Here is a 23,049-nt window from a genome sequence, read left to right on the forward strand (position 1 = left end):
GAAAAGCCTGGAACTGCTTCCTCGTGGACAGCTCCTTGTCCAGCCAATCAGAAGACAGTTCATCTTTTCTTTCTTAGCAAGACTTTTAAAATTATTTTTATAATAAGCTAAAATATAAATAAGAAAAAGAAAAAGGATGCCAAGGGACCTTGTACAAATATTAAATATACTATCAAGTTCAAAAAAATTTACAAAAAGCCAATAATTGTTATCTCTTCTAAATTGTTATCTCAGTTTAATTAGTACTTAATTAAAATGCACAGAGCAATTGTTCTAATTTATTATTAATATTAACTTATTTTCCATTCCTTTAAAATTGTAAGTAACAACAAAACATTTGTATCAAAATTATAACTAATGATATTTTTACAAACTTTATTTTCATTAAGTTAATTGTGTATAATAAGGTTATTGTGTATAATAAGCTCTTATAAATTCTTCAGCTGGTCTTCTGTTTATGTAACTTGTTACTTTTGCATTAGTGCATACTCAGCTAGCTTATTTTTCCACTCTTCTCTAGTTGGGTCGTCTTCTGCTTTCCATTTTGATGCATCTATAACTCTAGCTGCTGTTATCATACATTTAAATAGCTGTACCATATTCCTTGGCAGAGTTTCTGGTACAATACTCAGGAGCATATTCTTAGCGTTCATAGGAAAGTTAATTTTCAAAATTTTTCTGTATTTCCGTCTGTGTGTACTTCTTTCTAAAAAATTTTAACCACCACATATGGTAAAAAGTCCCATCCACTTCTTTGCATTTCCAACTCTTTCCATTATAATTCTTGCATTTTCTCAGTATCTTTTGATGTAAGATAACAACAAAAAACATATTGTACTAACTTTCTCTTAATGCTTGACTAGCTGTAAGCTTTATATCTTTCATCCACAGAGTTTCCCATTGATAGAAAGGTATTTCTTCCTCCAAAATCCTGCATCTAACTTATCATACACATTTTAACTTGTTGCATATCAGCTAAAAGACTAGACTAATCAGTAGTCTTTTAGCTGTGTCATCAACTTTTCAAATTCCAATCTCTCTCTCCATATATTATAAAATCATTGCTTTTCCCTAAATGCTTATCACAATATCCTTCTTTTGGAGACATCAGAGGAGAAATTGGAGGGCTAATTCTACTTCTTATAGAATACCAAGTTCTAATTAAACCAGAACTAATTGCATGGCTAATGTTTTGTGTTAATTTTTTTTCATTGATTAACCCTCAAATAATTATGCATTTCTTCTTCCAAATCTGCTGATTCCAATTTCACTAATCTTTCATTAGGATTTATAATGCAATCTGTAATCCAGGCTAGCATCATAATATAACTTGGTATTAGGTACCAAGACTACCAAGACTCCTCTCTCTTTTCCATCTTGTAGGACTTTAAATCTAATCCTTGGTTTTTACCATTCAAAATAAAAATATTCAATTGCCTTTGCCATTCTTGAAGGGATTTTTCCCCTATATGAAAATTGGTATTGTCTGAAATTAAAAAATAATAATAATTTGGGTAAAACATTCATTTTTATAATGGAAATTCTTCTCAACCATGACACTTTTAATTTAGACCATCTTTGTAGATCTTTTTGAATCTTCATACACTACTTCAAAACATTTGTAATTCTTTTGAAGTAGTGTATCATTATGTCCAGTCACATTTTTCCTTGACAAATTTTCTATTGCAAAAAAGATGGAAAGAAGGGCAGCGCTACAGATGGAGGATGTCATTGCTTGAAACACATGCAAAAGTTTATGAATGAGGCAGAACAATTGTACAGTGAAAGCCTTGTTTCAAAGCATACTTGGTTAATGCAATTCAAAATCATTTGCGATAGGAAGGTAACAGAATGACCAGCCTAGGATGTCAACACTGAATGTAAACTAGTTTCTTCCTGAACAAAAATGCAACAGTCAGCATGACTGAACAATGAAATATCTATTAGGTGTTTTGCTAGAATGGAACTTCATATATCCTGGGAGCCAGCTGTATCTCCCTCACAGTCTAGTCTTTATGGTAACAAGGCAGTACAAACCTATACGTGTCTATTCAGGAGAAAATCCTATGTAGTTCAATAAGGCTTACAATAGGTTTCCCCAGCTGCTGGTATACATAGGCATACTGCCATATCATTATTAAGTATATCTATATCCTGCCTTTTTTTCCTTTTAAGGAACTCATGGTAGCTCACATACCTCTCCTCCTCCTCCCAACAGCCATATCCTCACAACAGCAGCCTTGTAAGGTAGGTTGGGCTTAGCATCTGTGCCTGGCCCAAAGTCACCCAGTGAGCTCCATTGCTGAGTGGGGACTAGAACCCAGATCTCCCAAGTCCCAGTCTTGCTCTCTTAACCATTGCAACACATTGCCTTCTTCCATAGTGTATAGCCATCAAAGCAAGCAGCCATTAATAACCATATTCTATGTGGATTTGTCTAATCCCACTTGGAAGATGTCAGCATTTGCAGCCATCATTGCAACTTGTGGTAATGGATTCCACTGTGTTTTATGTGGAGAAGTAGTTTTTTCACCTGTCCTGAATCAGCTTCATGGGGTGAGAAAAATGTCCCTTTGCACTTTCTTAACACCATGGATAATGTTGTGTACGTCTATGTTTCTGTTACCTTTTGACTAAATGATCCCAGACATTGTAACATTTTCATCTCCTTAATCATTTTGATTGGCTTTTCTGCACTTTCTCCAATTTCACTTTTTGAGGTGCAGTGACCAAAACTGTAGAGAGTTTTCTAAGTCAGGCTGCACCACAGCTTTGTATAAGAGCATTATGATATTGGCAGTTGTATTTTCATTGATTCCCAACATAAATTTTGCCTTTTTCAGCAGCCACACCCTTGGCCAGTTTGTACAATGTAGTAGCCTGCTGAGGATTAATTAACCATCAAGGAGGTGTGGTGCACACTGGCCACAGTTACTCACATCTGGGGTTGTGTCATGCAAATGTGACCAGTAGGACCTCTTCAAGGACTAAACAACCTTCGCTTAAGCCTACAGCAGACCAGGGATTATACAAGGGTTGTTCAGCCCTCAGGTAAGGTCACTGTGACTTTTTCATCAAGCTGTCCACCACAAGCCCAGCCTCTCTTGGTCAGTCACTGCCAAGTGACTGCTGGACACCACCAGCATATCAGTGCAGCCAGGGTTCCTCAGCTGCCCATTCCTGCTCAAACAGATTCACTGAGATTCACAGGAATATTTTGAAGTGGCTTGTCAACTGTATCCACAGAAACATACTAGGAAAACTTTCCTAGTGGAAATAAGTTTCAAAACCAGTTTTTCAGAATAGAAAATTAAAAGTATCCAAAATACACAGCAGAATTGCAATTGCTCTAGATGACCGTTAATACAAGGCTAATGGCAGCAAGAGGTGTGACAGGAAGAGTTGCAATTAACCATAACCAATTACTATTTCAGCCTTCAGGGCACAACAAATCCCTTTTAGGCAATCCCTGAGTTACGAATGTCTGAGTTACGAGCAACCCATTCTTATGAAATGTCATAAAGAATCTTAATTTTTAAAAATTACTGCAGAAAAGCATCATCACCAGAAAGATGAAATAAAAAGGAAGGAGAGGGAGGGTCCAAAGCATCACCATAGAGAGAAAGTAAAAAGGGGAGAGAGGGAGGCCTCCGAAGCATACCTTCCTGCCCTACCCATCCAGAGAGAGAAGTCTCAGGAATATTTGTTGGCTTTCCACTTTGATGGGGGTCCTGCATCCCTAACCCCTACAAATGTGGGGGGCTGACTATACGTGATCCAACTTACATACAAATTCGAATAATTTCCATTTTCTCAGGAATGGAGCTTGTTCATAACCTGGGGACTGCCTGTATTGAATTCAGTTGGAAATAACAGTTGTATGTTCAGAAGAAAATTCATGTAATAAACAGAAGTTTGTGCTTGTATTTCACCCTTTCCTCTCTACGACTTTTAAATTCTAAATTTTATTAGCATTCAAACGCAAAAGTATTTTTACTGCCACCCCACACAATGACCTTTTTAACGTTGTGATTCTGTGCTCAGGAAGTGTTCCAGAACCACTGGATATTTCAGCTGCAACCCAGCAGAAGCAATCAAAGTATAGACTTGAGCAGAAATGTGGTGTGGTGTGTGAGGAAGTACTGGGTTTCCAATTTTAAGAGCATGATACAAGTTCTATACAAATCAATGGAACAGCGTAGAGCTGCAGTTAAACATTTACTAATTGATCTATCCACATTGACTGAAAAATTGAGTCCTATTGTATTCAGTAAGCCATTCATATGCAGATGGCTATGCATAGGATTTCAGGCTTATTCTTTCACCTAATTAAATACATTTGTATTACTTATATGAGAAATTTGCCTAAGGTGGCCATCAAGATTGCACACAATTAAAACAATAGATATGAAGAAAACATACTTCCTTTATTTTTAAGATGATGCACACATGTGTTGTAGCCAGTACAATTTAAAGAGACATAGTTGTGTTATGTAAGAACACAATACATGGGACCCTCAAGTTCTTCCTGTTAAAATGAGCTTGTGCTTCATGTTTAACAGTGGAAATCAAGACAGTGCTCAGATGAGCAACTATTTCAATAGAAAGATGCAAACCAGTTCACTGTACTATTTAAAAGGGCAGATGGCAGAAAGCCCTCTTTCACAGAGAAGACAAAAATAGCAACATCACAGAGCTGAGAATCAAAGAATGGAAGGAAGGAAATCTGAGTTCACATTGCTTCTTGTCTTAACATTCAGCACAAAGCAACACACACATCTCTACATTTTTTCAATAATCCTTCCTCTGAAGACAGGTTATACATTGAGCACAGAGTGAGGTTTTCTTCCTAAAATGGAGACACTTCCTGGGGAAATTCAGTAGTAACTTGAAAAAACAAGCACAGCCTATCTTATTGAGAAATCATTTGACAGATCATAGATTTGGAGCAGCAAGTATAAAATTCATGGTTAAAAAAAAGAAATAGGGAAAATAGAATTAGCAAATGTGTGCTTAATGCTGCGTTTCCCTGCAGGCAGACCACAGGAACATTCCTCCTTTCCTTTCTTCAATCACTCCACTTCCTTCCTTCATATTTTAAGCAGAATGTCAAATCATTTGTTGCTTAATTTACACGTAAGACCTCAACACAATTACAATGTCATGATTTTGACAAGCATTTGTGGTCCTTTCCTACTTTCTGCACAGGGCCACACCGCCACCATTGGGAATGTTTGTGTATCATCAGAGGCTAGGTAAACTGTGGTATTGACTAGACAAAAGGTGGATTATTCGACATCGTTTTGCCCAGAATACACATGGCAAATGTATCTGAATGAAGGAAATAGAACAACTGTGTCATTTGCTTTGTGTAATAAATAAATTTGGATAGAATCGCAAGCCTTCTACAGAATCATCTCTGCAAAGTTGCCCCATCTTTTCAGCTAGAAGGAGCCTAGAAAAAGAAAAAAAGACACACTTGTATTATCTCAATACATATCTGAAGGAACATCTTCCATATATACCTGCCCATACCCCAAGATCATCTGCTGAGGTCCTTCTCCAGCAGCACTCTTTGAAAGAAGCTAGAAGAGTGGCTACCAGGGGAAGGACCTTTTCAGTAGTAGCGCCCTGATTGTGGGACCTTCTCCCCAGTGGTGGTGCCGACCCTTTATTCATTTCAATGCCAAGCTAAAACCGTTTTTTATTTACCCAGTATTTTAATAGTTTAAATAATTCTATTATGTATTTTATATACTGTATATTTTATTCTAAGAGCTGCTGTGGATTTTATTGTTGTTTTCTTGTCTTTCTATAAACCATCCTGAGATCCTATATGAAGGATGGTATATAAATATTTTAAGTAATAAATTAATAAATGTATACTAGCTGGGCTATTCAAAACAAATGCATTATTTATTTTAGTTACCTTTCTTTGGCTAGAAGTACAGACATCCCTACAACCTTTGCAAACTCCTCTGCTGTAAGAGATCCCTTTTCAGAGACCTAATAATCAGAAAAAGAAACAAAACACAGTAAATATTCTATGCAGCACTTTACTGTCCCGTTGGCTTTATTCTTTATGAAATACAGAGTTTCATTCCCTTTTTCAGCTAAAATCATTCACATTTTTAATATTATAAATGATAAGCAGCAATAAAGTAATTTATGGTCAATATATTGAGGTATTACAGTATACTTATTGACCCAGTTCACATATCAGATATTGATAGGGTTGCTAGATATGTGAGTGGGACTGCGCTTACTGGTTTCCACAAACACACCCACTTCTGCTGTGATGAATAACCCAGAGATGTCCCTGGGTTGTTTATGAGGCAGCCAAACCTCAAATTCTGGGTTATTAGGGGATGAAAAATCCAGTTTCAATTCATGTTTAAAGTGCTAACACCAAATAGGATATTGATAGGATATTGTCCTGTGTTTTTTTCATGCAATACAGGGAATTTATCTAATAACTGATGTAAGGGATGGCGTGTTTGACTGGATTAGGGAAACCTTGATTTAAATTTCTCCTCAGTTATGAGGTTTTTGGATACACTGAAAAACTTGCTGTCACAGTCTTAAGCTATAACCAGGACAGTGGTGAGGGGGAAAAGCTGAAGTTACCCTTTGTATAAGGGATAGCATGAGCTCCTGGGATAAAAGCATAACATATGAAACACAACTAATCAGTCTTCATTACATGTGAAAAAGCTGTCAGTTTGTTCCAATACAAATCCAAGTTCAGTGCCCCACTCCAGTAACAGGAAGCCCTTTGAAGCTAGGCCTCTGGCCCTAATCTGTGGGTCAAGTACCAGGCCTTTCCTGCTTTGCAAGAATTTAATGAGAATTTAAGAAACAAAGCCATTCAAAAAAGCACCAAGCCTTCAAAACCAAAAAGCACACAACTTAAGAACCCCCATTTAAAGGCACAATTCAGTATGGCTATTCATAACTCTCTGAACTTGGAGGGCTTCAGGCCTTCCATGCAGGATGGAAGCAGCATGGAAGCAAAGGTTGCCTTTGCACCCCTCCAGCCTTGCAAAGCAGTTTGATGGTTGATTTTGGCCATCTAAGTGCAGCACCATCTAAGGGTGGGGAGGGAGGGAGCAGAGAAGCCACCAGGATGCATCTTAGCCATGCTTGCTGGAAAGCCCTCCAAAGTCATTCCCTCAAGGTTGTCCTTGTGACCCTGAAGGAACAGCCAGCACATTGCTTTCTGAGTGAGGAAGGGAAGGTCTTTCCAGCTATGAGGTCATTGCTGAAAACTGGGAAGCTCCCATGGCTGTCTAAACCCTCTCTAGTGGCTATAGGGTTGCCCTGCCCAAGCTTCGGAAATGACAGGGGTGCACATTTTACCACTGAAAGGCTTTGGATTTCAAGAGCTCAGAGAAATATTATTTTTCCAAAATGAGCTGCCCACATGGGAGCAAGAGGCGAAAGTGGTACAGAAATTATCCATCCTTGCAGTGCTACAAACCTATTCCAATAAAAGTAGGAAATGTTAATATAGATAGAGGAGTTCCATTTCACCGGTAGTTTATTTATTTATTTAGAAAATTTCTATGCAGCCCCATTCGCCGAAGCCTTGGGGCAGCTCACAAACATATCAATTAAAACATTATACAATAAAAATATAAAATAAGTTAACAATATAAAATAAGTCGCCCTGGCCGAAGAATAAAATAAATAGTATTAACAGTTAAAATGACGTTTGAATAAAAAGGATTCATTGAGCGCAAAAGTACTCAAGGTCTATTCTTCTAGTAGGTTTAAACTTGTGTATTTCAGAGGGTATATGATTAGCAAAACAAACAGGACATTTGTGCTCTGACTAGGAAGTTATACTTGAAGTTTGACTGCTGAGGAAAATAACAAGCATACGTACTGTCTCCAATGCAGAAGCCACCATTTCCTCTTCATTGTGGGACTGGAGCTCAATCACCATTACACCACTGTCAAAGACACGTAATCTAAAGGGGGGAATACAAATCTCAGATCTTGAAATAGAAATTCCAAGCATTGCCTGGTTAGCTCAGGAAGGAACTTAGCACCACCCTACTGCTTTGGCAACGTGTTTTGGGTGCCCTTGTAGTGGCCATAGCACAAAGCTACTGAATTCTCAACTGGCAGGAGTCCTCTTCAGGATCTGTATGAGCTGTACTTCTTGCCACCCTATACTCCCCTTGCTGTCTTCTATACTCCTGTGTCAGCCCACTTCCCCTCGTTCAATAAGGCACAGCTCCAGTCCTACCTTTTTCCTTTGCTCTTCATATCTGCATCACCCATAATTTCCTCAGGTTCCTGTTTTTCAGCCTACTTTGTCCTACTTCCTTTAGCCATCTTAAGCAACCTTCCTAAAACTCCTCCACCTCTTCTAATCTGTGGGGGGCTTTGTCAGAACTGCCCCCAGGTCTGCTTCTTCAGTTCTTTTCCTTAGACCTCTGTCTGCACTTATCCTGACCTCAGGCTTTTTTGTTAGTCTTGCTTTGTTCCTTTTTTGTCACACTTATTTTGCTTCTAAGATGATCATTGTGATGAAAAACTTTAAAGAAGTAAGCTCAGTAACATGCAATTGTCTGAAAAACAATACTTTAAAACCAAACAAGTCAAGATAGACATGCCATATTTTAGGTTCCTAGTTAATGTCTACTCAGAGAGAACATCAACAAGTATTTCCTGAAACATCTTAACTATCTTAGAAGTCAAAAGATGCAGGCAAAGGAAGAGTGGAACGCAGGACCTGTTTCTATATGTAACCAAGTTCCTGTTTGTGAGGTGACGCTTGGGGAAATCTGATCTGAAGGAACCCCTTCTGAGATTTGTCTTTAGTCTGGAAAGATTCTGTTTAGGAATGATAAACAACCATAGTGAACTTTAAAGTAATCGTAACTTACTATTTTCACTTACTATTTCCCTTTTGTAAACAATCTATTTTAATGAAGATGGTTTCTAGTGGCAGTGTCAATCATATGCCTACACCACAGGAATCAGATACTTGGTTTCCTTTAAGTTGTTGCTGTGTGCTATCAAGTTGTCTCCAAGTTAGGGTCTTCATTGGGTTTTTCCTGTATTTGCTAGCATATTCTTGTTAGGATTTGGACCAATTTAGTTTTTGCAACTTGGAATAGCTCTATTGGCACTCTATCTACTCCCAGAGCTTTATTCTTTCCTAGCACTTCCAGAGCAGTTTGCACTTTCTGATATTGCAGGTCCTTTATTACAGAAATGCTCTTTGAAGGAGCCTCCTTTTATCTCTTTCTTATAGTTCTTCCATATATTCATTCCACATTTTCTTTATTTTATCCTGGTCAAATAGTATATTCCCTTCTTGATGAAGTCTCTGGTTTTTCTTTCTTTTTTGTTCTTTTCTATTTCTTTGTATTGGCCATTGTAATAGTTTTTTTTTGTCTCTGTGTGATAGCAGTTGAAAAGTTGCATTCAGGATTCTGACCTTATTTCTGTCACCTTTTGCTTTTTGCCTTTCCTTAACAATTGTCTAATTTTCTTCCATCATTCATCTAAACCTTTTCTTTCTTTTTGCTTCAGGAATGGTCTTTTGGCATTCTTCCCTAATAATGTATTTGGTTTCAGTCCACAGTTTTTTTGTTTTGGTTTTTGTGCACATTTTTTATTAAGATTTTAAACTAAAAACTAAAAAAATAATCAGTCATCAAATACATTGGACGTACTGGGTCAGTCCCCTCTAACATATCTTTTAAACATTCTATCATATTCAAATCGATTCATAAAAATTTAAAGACATCTTTAAATCTAAGCCAAGTCCCGTTTCTCCAGCCACTTGGTCTGGAGGTCCCAAGTCTGATAGAAGTCAGTATCTTCTTTCTCCTTCAATAATAGAGTCAATCTGTCCATTTCTGCACAGTCCAGAATCTTGTTTAAAATCAGTTCCTCAGTGGGTAGTTCCTCACTCTTGCAGTATTGAACAAGCATAATCCTGACGGGTTACACCCAAGAGTACTTAGAGAGTTGGCAGGGGTTCTCTCACGCCCGCTGGCCTCCATTTTTAGACCTTGTGGAGAACGGGTGAAGTTCCAGAGGACTGGAGGGTGGCATCAGTGGTCCCAATTTTCAAAAAGGGTAGTAGAAAGGACATGGGGAATTATAGACCAGTTAGCCTTACGTCCATTGTAGGAAAAACAATGGAAAAGCTCATAATAGAAAGAGATCTAGTGATGCTAGATAGGGAAGGGAGGCTGGCAGCCACACAACACGGCTTCCGCAAAAACAGGTCCTGCCAGACAAACCTTGTGGAATTCTATGACAAGGTTTTGCGATGGCTAGATGGAGGGGATGCAGTGGATGTGGTATACCTGGATTTCAGCAAGGCCTTTGACAAAGTGCCCCATGATATCCTGGTGGAGAAACTGAGGAGTTTTGGGATACACCAAAGCACCGTCCGGTGGATTAGGGCATGGTTGACTGACCGAAAGCAGAAGGTAACCATTAACGGTATTAATCATCGGGATGGTGGCCAGTGACAAGCGGGGTCCCCCAGGGCTCTGTCCTGGGGCCGATCCTGTTTAATCTCTTTATTAACGACATGGAAGAAGGGGTGAACAGTCTGCTGATCAAATTCGCAGACGACACTAAAACTGGAGCAGTGGCCACAACTGAGGAGCAGGTACTCCATATCCAAAAGGATCTGGACAGACTATGGAAGTGGGCAGGAGACAACAGGATGGTGTTCAATGGGGATAAGTGCAAGGTCTTGCACTTGGGGCATAGGAATAGCTGTCCTAAGTACAGGTTAGGTAATAAGTGGCTGGAGAGCAGCACTTGTGAAAGGGACCTCGGGGTACTGGTTGACTGCAGGCTAAACATGAGTCAGCAGTGTGATGCGGTGGTCAAGAGGGCGAACGCCACCCTTGGTTGCATAGCCAGAAGTGTCTTCTAGATCAAGAGAGGTATTACTACCACTCTACATGACTCTAGTGCGCCCGCAACTGGAGTACTGTGTTCAGTTTTGGGCCCCTCATTACAGAAGGGATATAGTCAGGTTAGAGTCAGTGCAGCGTAGGGCCACAAGGTTGGTGGCCGGTTTGCAGGGGATGGGGTATGAGGCGAGACTGAGGGAACTGGGTCTCTTCAGCCTGGAGAAGAGGAGACTCAGAGGGGATATGTTGGCGACATACAGGTATGTGAGGGGATGTCACATGGAGATGGGTAGAGACCTGTTCTCCCCTGCAGAGGAAGGCAGAACGCGCTCCAACGGAGCAAAGCTCAGGGAGCCAGGGTTCCATTTGGATGCCAGGAAGCACTTCCTGACAGTCAGGACCCTAAGGGTGTGGAATGGGCTTCCCCGGGAGGTGGTTGAGGCCCCATCGGTGTGGGTGTTCAAGGATAGGCTGGACGTCCACATGGTGGGTATGTCGTGAGCGGAGCCAGCTGGTGCCAGAAGTCAGACTAGATGGTCCGGGAGGCCCCTTCTGACTCGCTTTGTTTTCTATGTTTCTATGTTTTTGTAGCATTTCCTCAAGCCATTTATGTATTTTAATCCAATACTTTTTCACATATTCACAAGTCCACCACATATGGTAAAAAGTACCCACATCATGTTTATATTTCCAACATCTGTTTGACATATTTGGCAACATTTTAGCTAACTGATTTGGTGACAAATACCATCTATAAAACATTTTATATAAATTTTTTTTATACGGTTGCTAAAGTTACCTTATATTTCTCTCCCATAACTTTTGCCACTTTTCTAATTCAATATTATATCCAAAATTTTGTGCCCATGTTATCATAGTTTCCTTAACCTATTCCCCTTCCATTTTCCTGTCAAGTAGGAACTCATAAATTCTTTTAATCATTTTCTCATCTGTTTTTAACATCACTTGATCAAAGGCTGTTAGGTCTTTATAAAACCCCCATATTTTAGAATCTTTAGCATATCTTGATTGCATCTGCACCTTATACCACCATGAGATATTGAGTCCCTGTTCTTGTATTTCTTGATCTAGGTTCAGGCCTCCATCCTTATCCAAAATATCATCATATCTTATGATCCCTTCAAAATTCAATACATTTGGATACACAAAAGCTTCCATAGGTGAAGACCATCTTGGTAACTTATTATACAATTTTGACTTTAACTTTTCCCACACTGACATTAATGATCTTCTAATAAAGTGACTAAAAAAGTCCCATGAGACTTAACCTTCTCATACCACATATAAGCATGCCAACCCATTTACAAATCATATCCTTCAAGATACAAAATTATCTTATTTTGCAAGGTTATCCATTCTTTTAGCCAAGTTAAAATAGACGCTTGATAGTACAACATCCAATCCGGTAAACCAAAAGCCCCATTCTTTTTGGTTTCTTGAAGCATTTTCAGTTTAATCCTTGCTTTCTTTTTTCTCCAAATAAATCTCGAAATTTGAAAATTTAAATCCTCAAAAACATTTTTATCAATTTTTACAGGAGTCATTTGGAACAAAAACAAAAGTTTTGGTAGTATATTCATTTTAAACAGTGCAATTTTTCCCATCGAAGACAGTTGTAAATTTGCCCATCTTTCCAGATCACCTTTAATATCTTTCAATAATTTATCGTAATTGTCTTCTTTCAAAGTTGTGCATTTAGCTGTAAGATAGATTCCCAAGTATTTAACCTTTTTGACAATCTGCAAGTCCACTTGTTCTTGGAGTCTTTTTTTCTGATCTTGCATAAGATTTTTAACTAGAAGTTTCATTTTTTCCTTATTTATTTTCATCCCCATAACCTCACCATATTCTTCAATCCGTTGTAAAAGTTTAGGGATTGTTACAAAAGGTTCCTCTATTATAAAGACCAAATCATCTGCGAATGCTTGCAATTTATACTTTCCATCCCTAATTTTAGTACCTTTAATGTCCTCGTCATCCCTAATATTTCTATTCAAGACCTCTAAAGTCAGGATGAACAGCAGGGGTGACAGTGGGCATCCCTGCCTTGTACCGTTTTGTATCTCTATAGCCCTTGTATGTTCTCCATTAATTAAAATCCTGGCCGATTGTCTTTGATAGATTCTTGATATCGCATTCATAAATTTTCCCCCAAACTCCATTTGGTCCATCTGTTGCATCATGAATTGCCAATTAACATTATCAAAGGCTTTCTGGGCATCTAAAAACAGCAGAGCCATTGATTTTTCCGTGTGTGTCTCACAGTTTTCTAGGATATCCAAGATAGTCCTCAGATGGTTCTTCATTTGTCTTTTAGGCAGACAACCATTTTGGTCTGGATGAATAAAGTCTATTAAAAACTTCTTCAACCTTTCTGCCAATATAGAGGCAAAAATTTTATAGTCCACATTTAATAATGCTTCATTACATATGTCTTTGAGAAAGGTAGCAAAAATTCCCTCAAAAGATTTGTAAAATTCAGCTGGTAGCCCATCTGGACCAGGGATTTTATTGTTCTTTTGTTGCATGATTGCCTCTGTTATTTCCATAGTTGTTACTTCTTGATTCAATATTTTTTTATACTTTTCTGGTAATTTTGGTCAGTCCACAGTTTTTTTGGTTCACAGTCAATTCCATTCAGTAATGCAAATCTGTTCTTTATGCAGATTTTAATCCCTCAGGAATGTTATTTAAGGTGTACTTTGGTACTATGCTTCTGTAGTAATCCTTTTCAAACTGTACTCTGATTTTTTATCTCAAGAGTCTATCGTCACTACTGCAATTGGCTCCTGGTCTCGTTCTGACCGCAAAAATGTAGCTTCTCCATCTCCCAGTCCAATTAGTCTAATTGATTTCTATACTGGCTACCTGGTGATGTCCATGTCTAGTTGCCTGAAGTATTTACAATAATTGTTGGCTTCACAGAATTGTTTAAGTGATTCTCCTGCTTTGTTTCTGACCCCAAAGCCAAATTCTCCCACAACATTTCATTGTTTTGTTTCCTGCTTTTTCCTGTTCCAGTCACCTATGGTTATCAGCGTATCTTGTTTTGTTATCAATTTCCCCTAGGCTGCTTGTATGAAGTTTTCTACTTCTTCTACATCTGTTGTTGAACTGTAGACCTGATTGATGGTTATGTTGATAGGTTTTCCAAAAACTCTAACTGATATTATTCATTTGGGCTTTGTATGATAGCCCCTGTGCTATGTCTTCCCTCAGTAGTAGAGCCATTCTGTTTCTTCTGAATTTGTCATTTGTGTTGGACAGTGAAAACATCCTATTTCAGTCCACTTTACTTTGCTCACACCAAGTATGGCAATATTTATTGTTCTATTTTGTGCTTTATGCTTTCCAGTTTGCCTGGAACATGATTCTCATGCTCTAATTTTATTTGTTCTGCAGCATCAACCTTCCTTTCACTTCTGTGCATTTTAGCTTCTAGACTTCGCTTTCAGATGCTAGACTTGGCTTTCATCTAGTTGTGTCATTAGTGACAACACTATTAGTACTTATCCTTCACTCTTCCTTAGCAGCCAGCTAATTGCCTTCTGACCTGGGATTCTCATTTTCTGGCTTTATCCTGTTTCATTTTGGATTGCTTCACTGTAGGGTTTTCAAGGAAAGAAATACTCGAATGTGCTTTATTTTAATAACTATTGCCTTCTGTTGAGTACTAATTACACTTAGCTTGAATATCCCTGCTGTCATCTGTGAAAAATCTTCTGCCAGTGCTACCTTTGACTGCCACTGCTGCTTTTTAGCTGTTCTCTGGAGGTTTCTCTGTCCCCATCACTATTAGAGATATCCATTCCCTTCCACTGATGTGACTTTTACTTGGGAAGGCAGTGGATGCATCTTAGTCTGGTGTCACAGCTTTGACCATTCTGCCTTGGCTGAATGTAATGAGAGAGTCTGGCCTCCTGGCAGCAATACTCTTGGCTTCTCTGATACTCCCGAACGCCTGACCACATTAAGGTGTGCCTCCAAGAGGGAGTTCCTTTAAGCAGAGAGGGTATATTGTAGTGGCAGCAGTTAAACGATGTTACAGCTGAGGGAGCACTTCTTACTGTTAAGCTCTAATCAAGAATTTTGAGAAGAATCCAATGGAGCACATCTATCCACACTCATGCTCTTCTGGCCCACCAATTCCATTGAGCAAGCAGCCCCTACTGCTTCTGCCATTACGATTTAGCACTTCCAGGGCAAACTAGAATGGGTAGAAATGCTTGCCCTGGAAGGAGGCAGGTTGGCAGCATGCTAACAGTGAGGGTTGATTGGAGTTGCATGCCAAAACATCTGGGGGTCCATACATTAGTTACCCTGACCTAAAGGAACAGGAACAGAGCTGATAAGGAGCTGGCAGCTTCAGTCTACTTTTCTACAGCCTGCAATACCAAAGAATGCAGTGCAACCAACTCTGCTTGCCATCTCCTTGACATCTGTCAAACTAAGCAGGGCCAGCTGAGGGGATTGGCGATGGTCATAGTGTGCAAGAAGAAACTTTTGGAATGTAATTGCCAGTTGGGATAAGGTATACCCACACCTCATGTACATCTGCAGCATTTAAAAAAATCAGTTTGCAGGGAAGAAATAAGACAATGCAAATGCAAGGTCTTAAGTAGACATTTAATGGCCAAAACTAGAATTGCACACACAGGCCTGACTGCTCTTTGCTACTTGCTGGTTTTGGACCCTTTTCTTTCTTCAGCACATGCTTCCCTGAGAATCTCACAAAATGCATCAGGATTTTAAAAAAATGGGGGGGGTGACATTCCATCACTCTTTTTGGAAGAGGTTAATGTACATTTTGAAGACTTCTCACCTGAGAGGTAGTTTTAGCGCTTCCAGCATCTTACAAGCATTTACTAGATCTTCAGGTGAGAGCAACTAATGGGAAAAAAACACAAACAGAGGATACATTGAAGATATGTCAGGGCTAGTTCCTATAAGTCATTTGGATATGAATACCTGAATACAAAATACAACAGCAGCAACTCAACAAAGAGGGTGCTTCCAGCATGCATTGCAATCCCCATTCCTCCAACATATATTAACATATGTACCTTGAGGAAGAACGGGCATATGCATGGCATACAAGCAATTCATGTGTGTGGCTCCTGTATTTTGCACTTGGAATTTTACACCCCCATACAGCTCTCAATCAGATGGTAGCTACACATTATCAAGTTAGCACAGCAGCCCACATTGGGCAGAAAGCTTTATAACATGCCAAGTACCAGTGAGCTCATAGCTTCCACTAACATCATTCTGTTGAGGGCATCTAGTATCAAACAACAGCACACGGACACTTTGCTATGAAAATAAACACTGTGCTTCACAGATGACCCCAAATGCTACATGCTATTTTAGTTATTTGTTTCAAGCCAAGCTTTGTACATGCAATGGTTGTATAAGCCTCAATTCTGAGAGCACAAGAGTTGGAACCGACTGTTGTCTCTGGAGCAAGATCCTGGCAATGCAGTCTGAACATCTGTGCAACTAAGAATGTCTCTCTTTTGGCACTTGAGAGCTGATTTACTGCAGAGTGACTCATTCTGTTACTCTGGCCCAGTTTTGTCAGAGTGCATTGCCTCTGCTAGACATAAAGTATAACTGTTAAATCCTCTATTTATTTACTTATTCAAAGTATCTTTATCCCACTTTTCAGCCAAAATAGTCCCCAGGCTGGCTTACAATCAAATCTGTTAAGCAAGATAGTGATCTAAGATGTGGACTCATTCCATGCACTGTTAACATACAGACACCCCATACCTTCAGAACAAAGGCGTCTCTTCTGCTTCAGGCATATAGATTACACTGTGTGAGCTAATCATCTGCAGACTCTTCTTTTACCAGTCCTCATTTAATAAAAATTGTCCTCTATTTTCCACAAAGTCCTGAGATCTTATAATGCAATCCTGTGGCTTTATTTATTTATTAAATTTGTATCCTCCCTTTTGTGGCTTACATCATTGTCCTCCTCCCAATCATATTCACACAACAACCACCCTGTCAGGTAGGCTGTGAGAGTCTGTCACTGACTCATAGTCACCCAGCTGGCTCAGTGGCCAAGCGGGGATCAGAACCCAGACTGCCTGAGACCTAGATCCATATTCTTAATCACTACACCACACTTGACTCTCTTTAGAAGCAAACCTGATCAAGTCCAAAGGGACTTACTCCCAAGGAAGTGTGTGTAGAACTACTGTCTTACTGTAGTCTCCAATATTTTCTTTCATCCCCATTTCATTGATTCGTAGCACACTGTTAGATAGATACTTCAGAAGCCTCATCCTGCGTTAGCACTATCTTCATAATGTTGACTTGGATGTAAAAAGAGAACACTGAATGTAACAATTCTGTTTTTCTGCCAAAAAGCCCCCAAAAAACCACTACTAATGGGTTTGGCTATATAGGAAAACATGATTTATCAAGCCACTTTTGTCAGTTTTGCTCCTCTCCTCACCTCCAAGCCTCGAGCACGATTTACCAAACAATATACCTCCGTGAGGGACATGATTCCTCCCCGCTCCTGTTGATATAAGATCAGTTAGTAAAACAGAAATGAGAACATGCAGCATACTATAACCAAATGAATTTAACTGGCTACTTGACAAAAACATATCTAAAATGTCTACGTTGCTAAATGAAGCTGCACCTGTGCAAGGCAGCACACAGCAGTCTACGAGATGCAGGCATCCACACATCACACATGTACCACACAAACACACACACCTCTCCACCCTTGCTTATCTCATTTCTCCCCACATCTCTTTCTTCTAGTCTTGCACTGCCCTTCAGAGTAACTTAAAATCTTGTGAGAGATTTGGCTACGGGCAGTATAGAAATGTAATATACTACCACCATTACTACTAATAATGCTTTCAGAAGGGGTTTTACTATGCAACTGCACTGCCCCAATTCACAGGATTTTATGAAGGTCCATAAAATTGTACTCAATTTGTAATCCTCCTGTATTTTCCCACCACTTTGTCCATCTTATTTCTTCTGAGAAAACAAAAATCCGTTCAGTCAGACACAATGCCTTTTGGCTGTTACTGCTAGGAGCCCTCTGTCTGGAACCATCCTTGCATTTGCGCTTGCTCTCCCTATTTATCGGTAGGGCTGTGGAGGGGGCAGAATGAGCCTGCAATACAACAACTGAATGATTTGCTCATGCACTGTCAGCTTGGTCAAATTCCTCCTTGTTGTCATTGTGATAGTGCACAAAGAGAAAAGGCGAGACATAGAGAAGGACTAGAGGGGACTTGGCATTGTAGTGGATCAGACCTAGCCTGCAGACTTGATGTTCCTCAGCACTGCTGTATAAAATTGCACTGTAAATGTTTCTTAAAGGAGATTCAGGAGTTCTTTACCTCTAACGGTGCCTGCAAAATTCCACCCAACTGCTTTGCCAGTTGCATATGGTAATGCGTGCCAGATCCATGGGTTTCCCTCGTAACTGGATTAGCTATACCCATGCTCAAGAGATAGGATTTGAACCTGATGGTCTGAAAAGCATGAAAGAGAAAAGAACACAGTGAACATCCTTGTACCAGATGAATCAATAATCTATGCAAAATTGATTGTAAATTGTATTAGAAGAGCCGAATGTCCTAAAACGGAGGGCAGATTCAATCCTAGATCCTTAACTTGCTTCTGGGATATTTCACTATCTTGTTTCCTTATCTGCTTTCTGGCTTCAGATAAGCAAAATGGATTCTATTCGAAAAACACAGGGGAGGCAGATGGGTGATATATTGCCATCAGAAAGGGGGAGCTCACAAGTTTGCTAAAATTCTGGTCTGTGCTGCATCTCCCACTTCAAGTTCTCTTTTAAAATGCCTCCCCCCCAAAAAAAGAATGCCATGCATGTGTAATATCCCAGGCCCAGCACAAAGGTGACTAACTTCAGAAAGCAGAGATTCGTGGAGGAGGAACTGATGGGACTTGGCATCAAGATGGACAGAAAGCCACCAGGATTCTCTGGCTAGGGAAGAGTGGAGCAGGCTCCCTCACCCACCAAGAAAAGGAAGTGATCTACTATTCAAGAAGCTGCTCAGCCTTCTTGCCCCCACAGCAGTTCCGAGAGATTTGTCATGAGGATATCCTATCCTGGGAAAACTGCCCATTTCCGCCTACGAAATTACACAAGTGCCAGTGTTGTGTGGGTGTGCTGTGTATGAGAGGAAGAGTGTGTGTGTTCATGTGCATATTCAAGCCGTGAGGATCCACATGTGGATGTGGCAAAGTTGCTGAGATACAAGCTGCAGAGGCCACCAATTGTCCTACTGTATTTCCTCAAGCATTTTAGCAGCGCTGTGTGTGTATCAATTAATCTTAATTAACTTAATTATCAATCAATTAAGCACAGAGTGCTTTCTCGTGCAGTGTTTCAGTCGAACGCCTTGAAATATTAACTGACCTCATCTTCCGTGATGTCACCTTGTTTTTCTTTGATCTTGTTGGCAATTGATTTGGACAGTTCCACCATTTCCTTAGCCTGTTAAAGGAAAACACACAGCTGGTCAAAGAAGCCACATGTCACTTTGCCCTTCTCATTCAAGATCAGCCATCGAGGGTCTTCAGAGTGGAATGGCTTGCAGCTCTAGAGAACTGCTTGGCTGTATGAAAGCTGGGGCACAGACAGCCTGCATTCAGCCAGTCGGGATGTTCCCCTTCCCTTGGAAATGTAACAGACCATCAATAAAGCAAGATTCTGTCTTAAGTTCCTCTAGAGCAGGGGTCCTCAAACCTTTTCAACAGGGAGCCAGTTGAAAGGTTGCAGGTGCAGCAAGGCGGTGGCGGGCCCGGGCTCGGCAAGGCAACGGCTTGCTTCCTTGGAGAAGGCCATGTGGCCTGGCTGCCCCAGGCTTGCATAATTAAAAATAGATTTGAAAAGTTATATTTTTGTTACCTTCAATCCTTTCTTCGTCTTTGTCAGTCTTTCTCTTCTGCCTGCCTCAATTCTGTTTCCTGCTCTGTATTCCTGCTCTGTATATGTGTGCAATTGGGTGGGGGGAGCCAGCGCACACAGCTGAGCTGCTGCAATTTGGCACATGTGCTGGCTCTCTCTCTGCTCAGTTTTAAAGAACACCTGCACTGACTCAGAACTTTTGGACTTGCTCAGAGATCATTTTCTCCAAGAGAGTCCAAAACCTCTGAGGCAGGCCAGATAAAATGGGCATGGCAGGCTGGATTCAGCCCGCGGGCTGTAGTTTGAGGACCCGTGCTCTAGAGTTAAGTACATATGCTTAGGGCCCCAATTCACCCATGTCAAAGTGGCTCCCAAGCTATAGTTCCTCTGTGCTAACTGTAAAGCATAGCATGGCCAGCAAAGATTTCTGCTACAACTCTTAGTTCTCTAGACAGGAGTGACAAATTAAATTCAGATAGGATATCCACGAAGGGAAAAATTACCTTTTCCATTAGTTTGCTGAGGTCTTCAAAAGCCTGGAATAATAAAAACACACTTGTTAGAAATAAAATGCAATAACACAATTTCAGCTATTCTTTCAACCACTTAGCTTTCCTCTAAAACTTTTTAAAAATGCTGAGAACAATCATGCTTTCTAGCATCCTTTGACAATGGAATTAGTGTTTTGCTATCTCAGCTTTGCAATCTGAACACACTCTGCTTCTGTGGGGGAATGTGCCCCATGTTGAGAGAAGTTCTCACCCTTTCAGTAGGAAGGGAGGTCATGACCATAGATTGGCAAAACACCAAGTTGTTCAACTGCACCATCATGAAAACACTGATTTCAAGGCTTAGATATATTTAAATATTCATAAACCACAAACTCATCTGACATCTCATATCAGGAATATCTGGGAGCATTTAACAGGGCATTATGAAAGAGAGCATTTTCTCCATTATTTATTTGCTAAATTCACTATCTTCACATAAACGGAGATAATCAAACCTTTAGCATCTTCTAAAGGGTCTCAATACCCTGCAAAAAATGACCTAACCAAAAAAGAACAACAGGCCTAGATAAACAGAGAGCAAGTTGTAAATAATTCTTCCGCTAATTGATTCAGGGCTGCAGACAAAAGAGAATGTGCACACATGTTATCAGGAACTTCCTCAGACAAACAAAGAGCTAAAGGAATTGTGTTTTATCAGCAACAGCCAGCAGGTGCAGGAAGCCCATTCTGGATTTCAGGGCACCAGTTCTGAAACTAACTGATTTATAACAAGCAACAATTCACAATGCTATCCCCTTCCAGCAATCTGATTGCTTGTATCCCCTGGGAAACAGAGTGGGAGAGCAGCAGGGTGGAGCTTCACAAGCAGCATGTCTCCTTCTGAAAAGAGCAGCTCCTGTGACTCATCTCCCACCAATACTGACAACCCATGGCTTGTAGTTGGGTCTCTTTCATTCATGATGGGTTGTCAGGCTGTCTGGTCCTGGGCAACACAACTCATCATGGGTCAAGCCCAACTACAAGAGAGCTGAATGACAAGAGAGGAAACACCTGCTTGCTGCCCTTGCCAAGAGATTGTTGAAAGATGCCTCCAAATTGTTCAGGCAGTTTGATGCTTACCAAGAGATGCTTTTTCTGGCAGTGGCAGCTCAGACTGTTGCAGCCGACTCATCAGACAACAGCAGCAGTCTCCATTTCCTCTCACCCCATCCCTGCCATGGCCACTGCTAGAATGGAGGACACCCCAGTGGAGATGGGAGATTGCTTGGGCTGGCTTGTACAATCCCAGCTCCCCCATTCCATGCCATCGCTGCAGTGACTCACAACACCCCCAAGTGCCTGTAAGGCACATCATGGGCCCTTGGACAGGAAATCCACATGAGGTGCTTTGTGCCACAGGGTGGGGTGCTGTTTTAGGTGCGTCCACCCCTTTTGATGGGAGTCCCCTTGGCTGAAGTGTGGCGGCAGACAGTGGAGAGGCACTGAGCACAATGACATATCTCAAATTCTCTTTCATTACAAGTCACTGCATAGGGTTTGGAAGAAGAAGACACACCCCACTGTTATACTTTGTAGTTCCATCTTGTAAAAATATAGCAGTCACTGAATCTAATGATATTCCTGTCAATGCACTGCATTAAAAACTATTAAGAAATTGCATTATTATTTTTACAGTATTATGCAAAATATGTTGCAGTCATCCATTCAACAGGGCAAGTGTGGCTTTCCCATAGTTTAATATGATGTGCACAACCAGGATAGAGTTGCAGTGAGTCTTGAATTCACACGCTCATCCCTCTCTTGTTCCTCTTCACTGACGCCCTAATGAAGACTCTGGGTCCACACAGCACCCCCTCTCACCACTGTGGCACTGGCTTGGCATCACAACGGATCAAACACCTGGTCCAGCCGCCTGCCCAACACAGGATCAACTGGAGGCATCATCTCCTGCAACAGTTTTTTCTACCAGCCTCTCAAAATTATTTGTAGTTTAAGTAGAGCTTTAAAACAGCTCTGGCATTCAGCATGTAGAAAATCTTTTTCAGAGTGCACATACATACACATGCCCCTCCGGAAATGAGCTGTGTTTCTTAAAAGGGACTTTTGAATGTAATTTTTTAACATTTTTAAAACATGAGTACAAAATATGCAACTGTTTTCAGTTAGAAGAACTGTATCAATAACTAAAGGAATAATTCATGACTGTAAATAGCTAGGACAACTTTCCAAAAATGGACATGTCAAGATTACTTACTTCAGAAATGTTTTTATCCATCTCTTTTCTTCTTTCTTCTAATTTCCTCTCGATACCTACAATTCCTGCAGCTCTTATTCTTCCTGTCTGAAAAAGAAAATACATCACATAAAAGTGTTTGTGAAGGAAATGCTTTAGAGTTCTTTCACCATTACTCTGAAAGGAAGTCAAATCTGTACTTTGTAACATCAATATTTGGAACATTGACTGAATTTGAAAACAATGCTAAGCTATGATTTAGCATTACGTGTACAATCCTTGGGCTCATCAGCTTCCCCCTCATTTTGTTCAGCTGTAAGAAGACTGGAAGCTTTCACTTTCAATTAGCTGTAGTTTAGAATGACATCCAAACCCTAAATTGTGGATGCCCTTAAGAATGGTTTATTAATGTAAGTAAAATTCATAAACTCTGGTTTGAAGTTGGCTCATTTCAGTAAACCATACTTA

The 23,049-nt window shown here is 40.1% G+C and overlaps 1 protein-coding gene across 1 annotated transcript; it reads right to left on the reverse strand.

Moving 5' to 3' along the window:
- Positions 1 to 4,408: 4,408 nt before the first annotated feature.
- On the reverse strand, positions 4,409 to 22,722 carry VPS36 (vacuolar protein sorting 36 homolog). The gene is made up of 9 exons (XM_044444275.1): positions 22,603 to 22,722; positions 20,340 to 20,372; positions 19,345 to 19,422; positions 18,296 to 18,430; positions 17,386 to 17,451; positions 15,742 to 15,806; positions 7,889 to 7,973; positions 5,930 to 6,006; positions 4,409 to 5,455 (listed from the first exon to the last, which is right to left on the reverse strand). Exons 1-9 carry the CDS (start codon positions 22,705 to 22,707, stop codon positions 5,359 to 5,361), a joined length of 741 nt encoding a protein of 246 aa, XP_044300210.1. The 5' UTR covers positions 22,708 to 22,722; the 3' UTR covers positions 4,409 to 5,358.
- Between the last annotated feature and the right edge of the window lie 327 nt (positions 22,723 to 23,049).

Source organism: Varanus komodoensis, unplaced genomic scaffold, assembly GCF_004798865.1.
Source record: "Varanus komodoensis strain SLA01 unplaced genomic scaffold, ASM479886v1 scaffold44_3, whole genome shotgun sequence".
NCBI classification, from domain to species: Eukaryota; Metazoa; Chordata; class Lepidosauria; order Squamata; family Varanidae; genus Varanus; species Varanus komodoensis.